Here is a 13,544-nt window from a genome sequence, read left to right on the forward strand (position 1 = left end):
CATTGGATGCAAGAATATTATCCACATAGAAAACAAGAATGCTATCTTACTCCCACTGACCTTCAGGTATATGCATTGATCCATGATATTCTCTTCAAATCTAAAGGAAGAGATGACATCATGAAATTTTAGATACCATTGGCGAGATTCTTATTTTAATCCATAGATAGACTTCTTAAGCTTGCATACCAAATACTCACCTTCACTAGAGGAGAATCCTTCTAGTTGTTTAATGTACATCTCCTCCTCCAGATCACCATTCAAGAAAGCAGTTTTCACATCTGTTAGGAATATTTTACCAAGATCTAGATTTACTAACAAGTAGTGGACTTATTCAATGAATACCAATTATTTAATTTAAGGTTAAATTCCTCTCCTTTGGGCCTTGTGTGAGAGTTAGGGGGCCATTAGTAGTGGGTACGATACATTGGACCCAACCTCCCTTGCATGAACAACCCCAATTGTGAAGGCACATTTGCCTTATTTAAATAATTGTATTAGGCTAATTATACTAGTTTAACCTAATTAAAATTAAATTAGCAACATAATTAATTTTGAAATAAATGCATTTAATTTTTCTCGGGTTGTTTAAAAAAACCGATGTCAACTTCACCTACAATCAAGTTGTTTTTCTACTGGTGTCAACCTTACCTCTCAATACAATGGATATGTGACTTTGAAATACATAGAAAATTCTCTCTAATAAGATGAAATACAATGTGAAATCCTAGATAGAATTATAAGCACACTAGAGATGAAATGAACAAGTTTGGCTCAAGTGTGTGCAGTGTTTACTTGGAATTAATACTTAGATAGATTGAGAAACACTTGTAAGATGTTAGGTATACTCAATAAATGCTCAACCCAATGTAAAAAATGTGATACAAATGAGTTTATATAGTGTTTGGGAGAAAACTAGCCGTTTCACAAACAGGTAACCTTTTCTGGGCCAAATAGGTAACCATTTAAGGCACAATGGCAAAATATAATTTTTCCGACTTAAAATGCATATAACTCTTAGCTCATTTATCCAATTTCAAAAATTCTAGTTACTTTCTCTTTAGATAAAAGATGAATAATCTTAAAATATAATTTAGAAAAATTATGTCATTTTTGAAAATAACTTGTCACACAAGTTAGTGAGCCAAACTTTAAACTTATAAATCCTAATATACTATGCAAATCACTTAAGCAAAACTAAAGTAAACTTATGCCATTTGATTGGGTGTAGTCTTGAGGTAGATGAGCTTTCTAGCTTGATTTGTATGTTTTGATCCAAAGTTGACTTTTCCTGAGAGTTGACTTTCACTTTTATTTTTGAGTTGACTTTTGACTTTGAGCTTTTGAAGTCTTCTTTTGAATAGGGTCTTGAATTCTCGATCTCTTGATGAAACTTTTTCTCTTATTAAGTATGAAGTAATTGGTATACTTGTTTAATCCACTTGTTTGATTATGTTTGATTATTTACAGAGCAAATACTGATACTTTGTGTATTTGCTTGCAAAATGATGAAAAAAAGATTATCAACAAATAATAATCAAATTTTGGTTTATCATCAAAATAAGTGAGTGACTGGCTTTTAGTCAACAAATACAAGAGCACAAAAGATAAGATAACATCACCAAATGCTAAGAGAGATACTTATATACAACTGCTGACACTTTTTTGGTGTCAGTAATTGGATACCCAGAGATTCTCAAGGTGAATTGGCACTTCGAGCAAAATATCACATGCATGCACTAAACTTGAACCCTAAAGTCAAAGTTGTACCAGAAAGGAAAGAGAATGGTGCTCCATGAGAATTGACACTCCCTAAGTGGCAGCAGTACTCACATAGCACACGACTATTGACACTTAGGGTGTGTCAGTACTTGCCCAAGAGGAGAATGAAGGGATCTAGTTGCCAAATGGTTCTTTCCAACATCAATGATTGCATAACAAATAAGAGAAGTCCCTAAAGGGTTTAGAAGTGCTCTACACGAGTACTAACACTTTCTTTGCGGCAGTATTCGTGTAGGCTAACTCAAGGAGAAGTCTTGGGTGTTTTGAAGCTCAAAATCCTAGGGAATGTCAACCAACCTTGAAGGACTTGTTAAATACAACTCAAGATGTCTAAGTAGAGAAGTGCCACACGACTACTGACATAAACATAGCGTCAACACACACCCCAAAGGTGCCTTAAATGGGTATTGAAAATTTTTGGTATCAGTACTCGCCAATAATGGTGTTCTCCAAGGGTGAGATCCCCTCTAGCATATTCTCAACTTATCTCTCGAAGATGAAGTTTCTGGAAGAATTTCAAAGCTTAACCACTTTTGGGGATATAGAAGATATTTATTTTTTATGTAGTTCTTTTACTATTATTCAATGAAAAGTACAGTACAAATGTAACATTCACTTGGATTGTGGGCAATGAGAGTGCAAACCCTTGGCCTATATAAGTGTGTTAACTAGACCTAGGAAATACACCACTTTTTTTGGACTTTGAGTTCTAGAAAACTTTCAAAGCTTAACTATTTCTAGGGATAGAGAAGATATTTATTTTTTGTGTAATTATATTATTATTCAATGAGAACTGCAGAACAAATGTAACATTCTCCTACATTGTGGGTGAATGAAAGAGCGAACCCTAAGCCTATATGAGCATGTTAACTAACTTAGGAATCACATCGCTTTTTTGGACTTTGAATCCAATTCGAATCTTTGACCTCTAACAACCAACTCGTCATCTCATCACCATTCACAAGACAAAACTTGGTGGCACTCTCTTTCTCATAAATACATATTCCCATAAAAAGTTGGTCCTTGTTCACCAAAAAGATCTGAGTTTGTAGCGAATTTAGCTTTTAGGTATAACTTTTCTATAAATTCTTTAATAAATTATTTTTTAAGGGTTTACCAAATACTTTTTTATCACAAATTTTTTAAAAAGTAGTTTTTAATTTTTTTCAAAAGCTATACCAAACAGGTCCTAAAAAATCTCTTCAAAAAGTCATAAGAAATCACGTATAATTTAGATTTTATGTTTTTTTTTTTTCTAATATTGAAAATCAAGTATAAAATTGAAATTCAATTAAAAAAGTGAATTTAATTGTATTTGGATTTTGAAGCTTAATTAAATTGGATCGGATAATGAATTTTCAAATCTAAAATATATTTGAATGATATCAGATTAGAAGAAAAAAAATTAAACTAGACCCTGACCCTAACAAAAAAAAAATATAAAACTCAACAATAATAACAAAAAAAAAAAAAAAAAAATTCCCAAACAACTATAATTCAAAAAATATTTATTCGTTCTTATAAAAAAAATAAAATTATTCGTTTAAGATGATTAACGTTTTTATATTATAATAATTAATCTCATACATAGTACATATATTTATTACTATATAAATATAGAATTTTTCTTAGGTATAAATATAATTAATTAAAATTTAGATGTTACGTTTTTCCTGAAAGCAGATATTATTTTTATTTATGGCAGATAATTTTTTACAATAAAATATAGATTTGTTGTAACATATAAAGCATAAATAAATGTTAAAAAAAAATATATTGGGGAAGGGTATAAATACTATTTTTCACTTTAATAATATTGTGCATCAATTGGTTTTTTTTTTTTTCCTTTTTTGAGCGAGTGCATTGATTGTTTTATTTATTTTATTTTATTGAGATACATTAATAAGATTATATTAAAATTTAGAAAATATCATAATCAACAAGGTCGTTGTATTATAGTGGTAAGTATTCCCGCCTGTCACGCGGGTGACCCGGGTTCGATCCCCGGCAACGGCGAAATTTTTCATTTTATTTTACTTTTTAATTTCTCGCTTAGTGCAGAGTGATTCCTGATGCACTAGTAAGCAATTAAAGCCTAATACGCCAATAAGAAAGGGTTTTTGCCAGTTTTATGGGATTTGGTAGTTGGGCTCTTCTAATGTTGGTCGGTAATAGACTTATAAAGAACCAAAGTGAGAGATTTTTCATCTTCTTTACCACCATTACTACTACTCTCTCTAATGGCCACAAATGGAAAACAATGACCGAAAGCAAACCAGCCCCGATTGGCCAAAACTGACACATACGCACGCATGGTATTGTAGTGCTAGCTCCACTTCAATGGTTGATTCTAGAATAGAGAAAGAACACTTTTGAAGGCCTATAAAAACCCATCTTAGAGAATGATAAAATATGTAAATATATCATCATAAATATAATTTCTTATTTCTTTTTTCAAGTATTACAGAAGGGGAAAACAACAATGAAGTTCATCTACTTTGTGGGGTTGGTTGTGGTGGTTGTAAGTGCTTTTGGGATTGAGAAAAGTGCTTATGGAGCAACCAACGCTTGTGGAAAGTCCAGTCCAGACAATGAGGCAATGAAGTTGGCTCCGTGTGCTGTGGCTGCTCAAGATGAGAAAGCAGCTGTCTCTGACAGTTGCTGTCTTCAAGTGAAGAAGATTGGTCAGAACCCTTCTTGTCTCTGTTCTGTTCTTCTTTCCAATACTGCCAAGAGCTCTGGTATCAAGCCTGAAATAGCCATTACTATCCCAAAACGCTGCAACTTCGAAAATCGCCCAGTGGGGTACAAATGTGGACGTGAGTATATACAGTTTTAAAAAATATTTAGAAAGTTATTATGATATGTTTAGTTTGATTGCAGAGCTTCTTACTAACAATGAGAAATGATTGAAATTGCTTTTGCAGCTTACACATTGCCATGATGGGATATGATGTGATGATGTTTTATGGAGCATACATTAATTTATAACAAGACTGTTAGCTATTATTAATGTTGTTGTAAGTAAAACTATGTGTCACTCTCTTAGTAGAGAAATAAAAGCTGACAGCTTGTGTTGCTTTGTTGTATCTTTTATTGGATAATAAAACAGATTATTATTGTTATAAACTTCAATAGTTTCTCATCAGTGGAAAAATATATAAGACTATTTAAGATTTTTTTCATCTAGAATTTTGACATGTATTAAATCAAGTCTCCTCAACTTTTTTTGCCGTTAAAAATTTCCCATGAACTATTAAGATTGTTAGATTTAAATACTTTTATCTAATTTTAGTAAAAAAATTCTAACATGGATAAAAGTTTAAGGAGCATGATTTAGTACATATCAAAATTTGAGGGACATGATTTGATAGATATCAAAGTCCGAGGAGCATAGTTTTGTACATAAACAATCATTGAAATAGTAAAATTGAATAAAATTAAACAAAAGTCTTTAAATCTAGCAATCTCAATAGTTCAGAGAAAATTTTTAACGGCAAAAAAAGTTCAAAAGACATAATTTGGTACATATCAAAATTTGGAGAGAAAAAAATCCTAATTAGCCAATATATAATATAACCTGCTTAAAAACTTCTAAAATAGGGTCCAATTTGTTGAAGATGTGGTTGCTGAGTCTTTGTCTGTATCTTAAGTCTTTTCTCTCTTTAACTACCAGAAACTTCTTTCTTAACCACCATGAGCGAGAGCTCTACCTGACCACACATGGGATTAGGACAGGTTTTTAAAGTAGTGGGGTCCTATGAATATAAATATAGAGTGAGAGAAAGAATGACCTCTGACTCAAAATCTTGTAAAGCTCGGATAAGCAGAGGAAAAGACAGTTTGGAACAAAGACTAGGACACATCACAACATAAATTGGGTTAAGTGGGCCATACCCTTTCCAAAACCAATTTTATCAGCTAGTGTGCGTGGCATACAAAGCACACAGAATCTAGTGAGAAGAAAAAAAAGAGAGTTTTTATGAGGTGAGGAAAAGAGAGCTAATGCAATCAAGGTCTCAAACCAAAAAGAGGGTCTGAGGTTTGACGTTTTGTTTTGAGGAATAATATCTCAATTGTTTGTACAGCAAAACTAAGGAATTAAATAAGGTCTGTGACTTGGAAGTATTGTTCAGAAGATAACATAAAAAAAGAAAAGTGATCAAAAGTATAATCATAGAACATTATTGTGCTTACATAGTATTAATAGAAGACACTGTTATGAAAGGGTAAATAGATTTATGCAGATAGGGAACAGCAACAGAAACATAAGAAGCACACAAATAAAAAATTTCCATAGAAAAAAGTTGAGCCACACCATATAAAAAACCAATTCCGAGTTTCAACATATAAGGCAATAAAAGAGGAAAAAAAAGTCTTCTTAGCCATAAAACTATACAGGAAACATTTAAGTTCAACATCCCTTTACAGAAAAATAATAAAAAAAAAAAAGAAGAAAACAGACATTTATTGATAATTAATTCATATAAAGGTTATGCTGTTGGGAGGGGTGACAAACAACAAGCTCGTACCACCGATCCAACTACTATCATCTATCTTCATATAGAACCTTCTGCTATAATATTATCCTACTTTGCCTGCATAAGCATTAAGCATAACCTTGTATGAGACAAAATTCATTCAACCAGCATAAACTCATTAAGAATAAACACTATAACTAAAGTGTCTAGCATAACATTTAGATTATAGAACATCAACAGAAATACAGAAGCTCTAATTATGAATGTAGAAGCCAATTTTGATCTTTACAACGAGTGAAAGAAAACGATTTTTTTTTTGTCTAGCTTCACCATTGTGAATAAGTTTTACAAGAAGAAAATAAGTACCTTGGTGTAGCTCCGAAAACAGAGCTCCTGGCCATCTAATAGTAAAGACCACCTGCAGATAAAGATACAAGAAACCATGAATGAGAATACACTGAGACAACAAGAATTGTTATACCACAAGCTCAAAAAACATTTCATAAGAAAAGTATCACACCTTGCCACCAGTTCCCCCGTGAGGCGCTACCTGAATCATCTTCAGCACCATCTTTCTTGTACTGCAGATTAAGTAACAAAGCAACAACTTATCAAACTCCTTAATACAAAAAAAATTAAAAAAAAATGCAAATGTTCTCTATCATAGAATATCAGTTATACTATGTTGTTATCTACTATTGTCCCACCAGAACAATGAGACTGAGGAATCAATGTCACACGCCCTTTCATCATCTAAGCGGGAATAGTCAACACTAGTTCATAAATTCCAATTTATATTCCTTATACCTGTAAAGTGTAAAGGTCTCTTAAACAAACTTCATAACATAAAACAAAACAAGAATTGCTAGAAAATGCTTACCGTCGAGCTTGGTGTGCTATGGGGATTACAGTAGACGTCTTGACCACCATAATAGATTGATGAGCTTAGATGACATGGTTGCATTCGTTGATCCTGATAAATGGAGCCGGTGTCTGTGTTTTGCTGAATTTGGTTCTCTGTTGCTTTGCTTTTGGATGCATCATCTGCAAATACAATGTGAAAGAAGACAATTTTTAACAAACACACAGCTAAAAATAACTCATTAAGCTTATTTTATTCAGTTTGAAATCTGGAGCTAGCTACAAAATGAAACAGATTTGTCAAAATGGCTTGTATTTCATTTACTAGTTGTTTTGGATTTATATCTATTTGCATAAGTAAGTCTCATGTTTGTTAGATAACTTCAAAATTCAAATTCCTGAATTTCAACAAAAAATCTCAATTATCAAAAATAAAACACGTTTAACAATCAGAATGAGCAATGCAGATACTAAACAACACACACACAAATAAATAAATAAATGAGGGAATATAGTTTTATATATGTAAAAGAAACCTGAATATCCATGTTTGGTGGTGTATGATTCAGTGAAGGAACTATGCCTTCTCACTGGTACTTCAGAACGCGCAGATTCTCTACCTAAAACCTAAATCCAACACACAGATAAATCTCAGACCATGCTAAGCAATCAAATATATATTTTCTATGTGCAAGAAAAGAGAACATAAAAATGATTCTTATGCAATCTCACTTAGATTGAGGTTTTCTTAACTTCATCTATATATACCCAAAAGAAAGTTTTCCTCTTAATTAATGAAGAAAATAAGAATCAAAATATAACATAAATGTCAACCCAATATTTCAAACCCTGAAATGAACAACTTTCATTTGAAAGTCAATTGCCCCAAAGCCAAAACAGAGCCAATATTATATTAATAATAATAATAAAAAAACCATAGAAATGTTAATTGATTTTAATAGATAGAAAGAAAATAACGTAAAATAAAAATAAAAAAAGCTTTAGAGATTCAACATATGGTATAATATATGTAGATAAAGATATTACCTTTGAAGATGGTGCAAAGATAGACCCGAAAATCCCAGAAGAAGGAGAAGATTCTTTGGACCCAAACAGCTCAGAAGTGAAGGAAGAAGATGAATCCACTTGCTTCTTCCCATCCATTTTCTCTCTATAGATACTTAATCAAACCTCTTTATAACTATTATCAATACCCTTTTAACTGCTTAAGCACAGAATGAAAACCATACAATACAACTACATAAACACACACACGTATGAGATGGGAATGACCGAAAAACCAAAAACCCCACCGTCAAAGAAGACTTGAAAGGAAAGAAACGGCGATAAGATTTAGTTTTCCTTTTACTGAGAAACAAACAGAAGAAAGCACGGGAAAGGAAGAAAGAAAAGATATGTATATATGTATGTGTATATATACACACAGGATAATAAAGACCAAAATATTGAAAAAGAATGGAGAAAGAGAGACACGTGAATGAAAAGCACACAGAACGAAACCGTCACTGAAACCCAAATTTATAAGCCGAAAAGATGGCAACCCATATCAAAATTTTCCTTTATTTTCTCGTTCTTTCTCTCTCTTCTCGCCGACTACCGTTCTCATTTTCTATTTTTCTTTTTTTTTTTCCTTGGAAAATTTATTAAAATATCGAAAACAAAACCAGTTTTTTCTGTTTTTCTTTGAACATGTCGACTGAGTAAACAAAAAAAATAACAATAGTAAAAGAGGACACGTGGAAGAATAAGGAGTCAATTGTGGGACCTTCAAACATGGCCCAACCTTTTTTTCTTTTAAGCAAATATATTATTTTGATTAATTTGCCAAATCTTAGTAACATCAATCATGTTATGTTGAACACTTGATTTAAAAAAGAATAAAATGCGCTAGTTAGATTAGCAATCTTATTAGTATACGGTTTAATAAAAAAAAATATATTATTTAAAGATACAAAAAATTAACAATAATCTTTTATAATAATTCAAATTGAAGAAAATATAAATAATGAATTTTGAATAATTTGGACTCCTACCAAGCAATTTGACTCCAGCTCTACATTTTGCTACAGTTGAGTTTTAATTCAGCTTCACGCTTCTTTTATATCAATTACTTCAACCAAATTTAGTGTGACTATACTAGTAAAATTATCCAACTTAATCATCATTAATTCTCCTTAAAAGTCTCGAGCGACCATGCATGACCCGACCTTTTAATCTCAAGTATTACACAAAAAGATCTAATCTCTTTTTTTTAATTATTTTTATTTTTCTTAGTATAAATTATTTTTGTTTCAAGTATAAATTTTAGTTAACGTGTAATTATTTTTTGACAATATTATTTATCTTGTTTTTAATACTTCATGAAATTTTAAAACGAACCAAATAATAAGTTATCTAATTCTAGATCGTTTAACACAAAAATTAAATAAAAACATATGAAAAATATTACAACATCATAAAAACTGTTGCAGTAGGTTCAATCTCGTAGTTTGAGCACTTAATTATTATGTAAGGTAAGTAACTGCACTACTAACAATCTTTTCAGTCGCAAAAAACTTACTATTCCCAACTACTGACAACGATTTAATAGCAGTTATTTATTTTTATCAAACGTTGTAAATAAATAAAACCTGAGATTTGATCACGTTTCATGAGCGGTTACTAAGATAAGAACAAAAGGAATAACTGACATTCCAAAACTCCTACAAATTGAGAAGGGTGATGACAAATTGAGAGGGGTGATCACTTAAAGAGAGAATTCTTCTTTAAATAATGTTTCTTACTCTATAATAAAAACCTAAAAAATAAGATGGACTCGTGGACTATATAGATTTAACTACAAAACCACGAAAAAAAATCCTTTGTCAATATATAATATATAATTCTGTATTTAATTTTTTACAATATATATTTAATACACAAAAATACATCATTTATTGTTAACAAAAATTTAAATTAACAAGCTTACATTTAAACAGGACGATTGTAATATCTTAATAAGCATAATGGTAAATAATTAGGGTTTATATTTTTATTATGAGCTAATTAGGTAATAAGTGGGATTATGATCCTACTAATCTATTTCAACATAAATTTTAAATCTGTTACAAGTGGATAAATACGTGTAATTTATTAATTACTGAGAATTATATAGCATGTGTGAATGTAATATGAGTTATTTGTGGAATAAAAATATTTTCAGATTTGGTGACCTTGGAGACTCGATCGGGGGCCAAAAATATTATAGCAGGTTTAATTAATAGATTTTTTTGGCAATATTATGATAAGTTGATAGTATAAGTATTGGGGTAATTAGGAGAATGTGAAATTTAATCTAATGCCTTAAAAGTAGAAATTTCTTAATGACTAACTATTAATAATAAAGTTTTATTATTATTATTATTATTATTATTATTATTATTATTATTATTATTATTATTATTATTATTATTATTAAAGTTTATTAAAAACATGTATTTGATATATACATGTTATGTTTTAAAACATAAACAGTTACGAACGAAACCATCCTTCATCGGTGCGACAAAACCCTCCTTTCTATTAATCTATTTTCTTTGATTTTCAATCCAAAACCTAGTAATTCAAGCTCTGGTAGTAGCGGGACAATAAATCATCAAAGAGGGAAAGCTTGAGATAAAGATTGGTTTCGAGTTGAAAACAATTAGTTTTATATAGTGACTTTGTCATTTAGAGTAGTTATGAAGATCTGACTTCATAGAATTGTTCTTTGGTAGCTATGGGACTAGTTTTGATGTTTACTTATTGAATTTGAGGTGATTGTGAGTTAAAAATCGAGTTTAGAACTTTTTAAAGCTCAAGTCTGAGCTTTAATAGCGTTCTCCGTTTATGGGCTCGATTTTAATTTTTGTTACGTAAGGATTGTTGTATATATAGTATACATGTGTCTTGTTAAAGTTTGGAATGATTTGGATAGGTTTCGATAGTGTTTCTAAGAGTGCAAAATTTAGGATTTTTGTAGGAGATCAGAAATCGTATTTTTGTCATAATTTTTCACTCAGTTGTCCGTTTTGAACATTCTACATACTATTTCGAAGCTTATGACGAGCTCTACAATATGGTGTCTATTTTAGAGCCAAAATTTAAGTTTTATTTTATTGTACTTATACTGCAGAGTTTGGTAGAAAACCCTAGATTGTCTTATGTGAATATTAAGTAGTGCTTTGTGCCCTAAATAAAACTCATTTAAATATAATCAGATTTACTAATTAATAAAGATCAGAAATCATTTTATGTTGCATGGTTCACATGATTTATTTCATGATTATATTTAATGTATAAATTCTATTAAGTCCAGAACATATGTATTTGTTCATGATTATAGTGTTGTCAACACAGTGGAATATAATCATGATTATATGTTCAAAAGTTTAATTCCCTGATTTGTCAGTACAGTGGATTTAGACTGGCATGATAATCAGCGATAGGTATACTTACACCTTGGATAAGTGTTATGTCCTTTCCAGGGCATTGACAAAGTTTACCAGTATCGAATGTATGGAGTATACATTGGAAGGGACCGATATTGAACTTGGATTAGATATGATAAATTTACCGTAATATCTATTCAATTGAATATCACCTAGTTGATCCTAGATCAAATGATCTTAATCCTGACATGATTAGGTTCGATCTCAAGAGTGTTATTCGTGTTCTTTGATTTGTTAGTTAAGCCTACTTTTTGGTCAGAGTGATACGTACATTTTGGGAACATGATAGTACAATTGAGTGGGAGCGATAAACATGGATATGGAATCTATAGTTTCTATAGGTATTTAGAAGTGAAACGATGATTTCCTTCGAGCTTGGCTGAATAGAGATAAATGATTGAGATATCATTTTAGTGTTTATATTAGTTCACTAAAATATCATTTATAGGTGGCCAAGTGTTTTAAGGATAAAATACATTGAAAGGGTGTAACGGTAATTTTGTCCCTATGCAATGTAGATCATCTATAGAGGATCATTGCTTATTGAGATTATAACAATGGATAATTAATAGCGTATCTATATCATGGAACATATAGAGCGTTCTATGTAACTGAGAGTGCAATTCCAAGTTCTTTGGTGGATGCAATGAGGAATTAATAAGTTAGTGAATTTACTTTGTAAATTCTTGATCTGCTTATTGGAATCTCGGTTATATAGGCCCATGGTTCCCATACTAGTTGAGAAAAATTGCTTGTAAGACTCAGTTAATTGATTTTAATTAATGAATTATAATTCTAAAATTAGACTATGTCTAGTTTATGAATTTTTCACTAAGATATAGCTTGATTGTGAAGAAATAGTGTTTTAGGGTTTATTTGTTAATTAAGAGACTTTATGGAGTCTAATTAATAAATATTATAAATGACAATTTTATTTGATAATTATTTTAATTATTAAATAAATAGTTTTGGCATTTATAGGGTTGAAAGTGCAAAAAGTGGTATTTATGAAAAGTAGGTAAAATAGTTGGGAAAAATGACAAAACCCAAACTTGTGTGGGGCTCATTAAGTGGTCGTCCATCAAGTGGTTTTTCACCCTATTTTTATCAATTTTTTTTATTCCTAATAATTCAACCCTAACCCTATTGAAGATAGTATAAAAGGAAGGCTATGGTCTCTTCATCCAACTAATGCCTCCAAAGCTTAAAACCTAGGAGCTTTCTGATGAGACATCTTCCTTCTTCTTTCTTCTTCAATTCGAAACCTATAACCTCTCTTCACAAATATTATTCAGCCATTAGTGATTGAGTAAGTGCCCACACACATCAAGTTGGTCCTCAATCATAGTATGTAAGACTGTGAAGAATCCAAACACAAGGAAGGAGTGTCGGGCTCAGATCTTGGTGATACTCTGCTATAGAAAGGATACAAGGGTTAGAGATCTGGGCAGAAGGAGTCATTTAATTTTGCTGCACCCACTGTAAGGTTTCTCATAACTTTTATGTGTTTATTTACATTGTTTTAGAAATTCATATTAGGATGTTAAACAACATACATGGTAGTAAATCTAGATCCTGGTAAAACAACAAGCTCACCAGATTAGGTGATGTGATATATGGATGCCAGGCTATTACATGGGCTTGCCTGTTTAGGCAATGTGATGTATGGATATCGATATTCGGGTTGTTCTTGTGAATCAACCACGATAAAGTCGTGATTCTAAATTGAAATCATTGTTAGGTTTCTTCCTATCAGTGATGTTTGATTAGGTACGGGCGTCAGTGACATGTGAGTGCCAAGCTATGACACGAGCTCGTCTGATTAGGCAATGTGATACACTAGTGTCAGGTTGTGGCACGGGCTCACCTGATTAGGTGATGCAATGACATTATATATGATGCCAAATTATGACATGGGCTTGCCTGATTA

The 13,544-nt window shown here is 31.2% G+C and overlaps 2 protein-coding genes and 1 non-coding gene across 3 annotated transcripts; 2 read left to right on the forward strand and 1 right to left on the reverse strand.

Moving 5' to 3' along the window:
• Positions 1-3,726: 3,726 nt before the first annotated feature.
• TRNAD-GUC (transfer RNA aspartic acid (anticodon GUC)) lies at positions 3,727-3,798 on the forward strand. Its single transcript has one exon. It is a non-coding gene; the product is annotated as a tRNA-Asp (tRNA).
• Positions 3,799-4,192: 394 nt separating this feature from the next.
• On the forward strand, positions 4,193-4,917 carry LOC115697023 (putative lipid-transfer protein DIR1). Its single transcript, XM_030623920.2, has 2 exons — positions 4,193-4,601; positions 4,710-4,917. The coding sequence occupies exons 1-2, from the start codon at positions 4,265-4,267 to the stop codon at positions 4,724-4,726; spliced, it is 354 nt and encodes a 117-aa protein (XP_030479780.1). The 5' UTR covers positions 4,193-4,264; the 3' UTR covers positions 4,727-4,917.
• A 1,137-nt stretch (positions 4,918-6,054) lies between these two features.
• LOC115696788 (uncharacterized) lies at positions 6,055-8,825 on the reverse strand. Its single transcript, XM_030623672.2, has 6 exons — positions 8,172-8,825; positions 7,661-7,751; positions 7,144-7,307; positions 6,784-6,844; positions 6,630-6,681; positions 6,055-6,380 (listed from the first exon to the last, which is right to left on the reverse strand). Exons 1-5 carry the CDS (start codon positions 8,286-8,288, stop codon positions 6,665-6,667), a joined length of 450 nt encoding a protein of 149 aa, XP_030479532.1. The 5' UTR covers positions 8,289-8,825; the 3' UTR covers positions 6,055-6,380; positions 6,630-6,664.
• Positions 8,826-13,544: the final 4,719 nt, after the last annotated feature.

The sequence above is a fragment of the Cannabis sativa genome, chromosome 7, assembly GCF_029168945.1.
Source record: "Cannabis sativa cultivar Pink pepper isolate KNU-18-1 chromosome 7, ASM2916894v1, whole genome shotgun sequence".
NCBI classification, from domain to species: Eukaryota; Viridiplantae; Streptophyta; class Magnoliopsida; order Rosales; family Cannabaceae; genus Cannabis; species Cannabis sativa.

Coding starts and splice junctions, on each gene's coding strand:
- LOC115697023 (XM_030623920.2), top strand. CDS start 4,265: ATGAAGTTCATCTACTTTGTGGGGTTGGTTGTGGTGGTTGTAAGTGCT.
- LOC115696788 (XM_030623672.2), bottom strand. CDS start 8,288: ATGGATGGGAAGAAGCAAGTGGATTCATCTTCTTCCTTCACTTCTGAG. Junction 7,752..8,171: donor TCTTTGCACCATCTTCAAAG/GTAATATCTTTA, acceptor TGTTGGATTTAG/GTTTTAGGTAGAGAATCTGC. Junction 6,845..7,143: donor ATAGCACACCAAGCTCGACG/GTAAGCATTTTC, acceptor CTTAATCTGCAG/TACAAGAAAGATGGTGCTGA.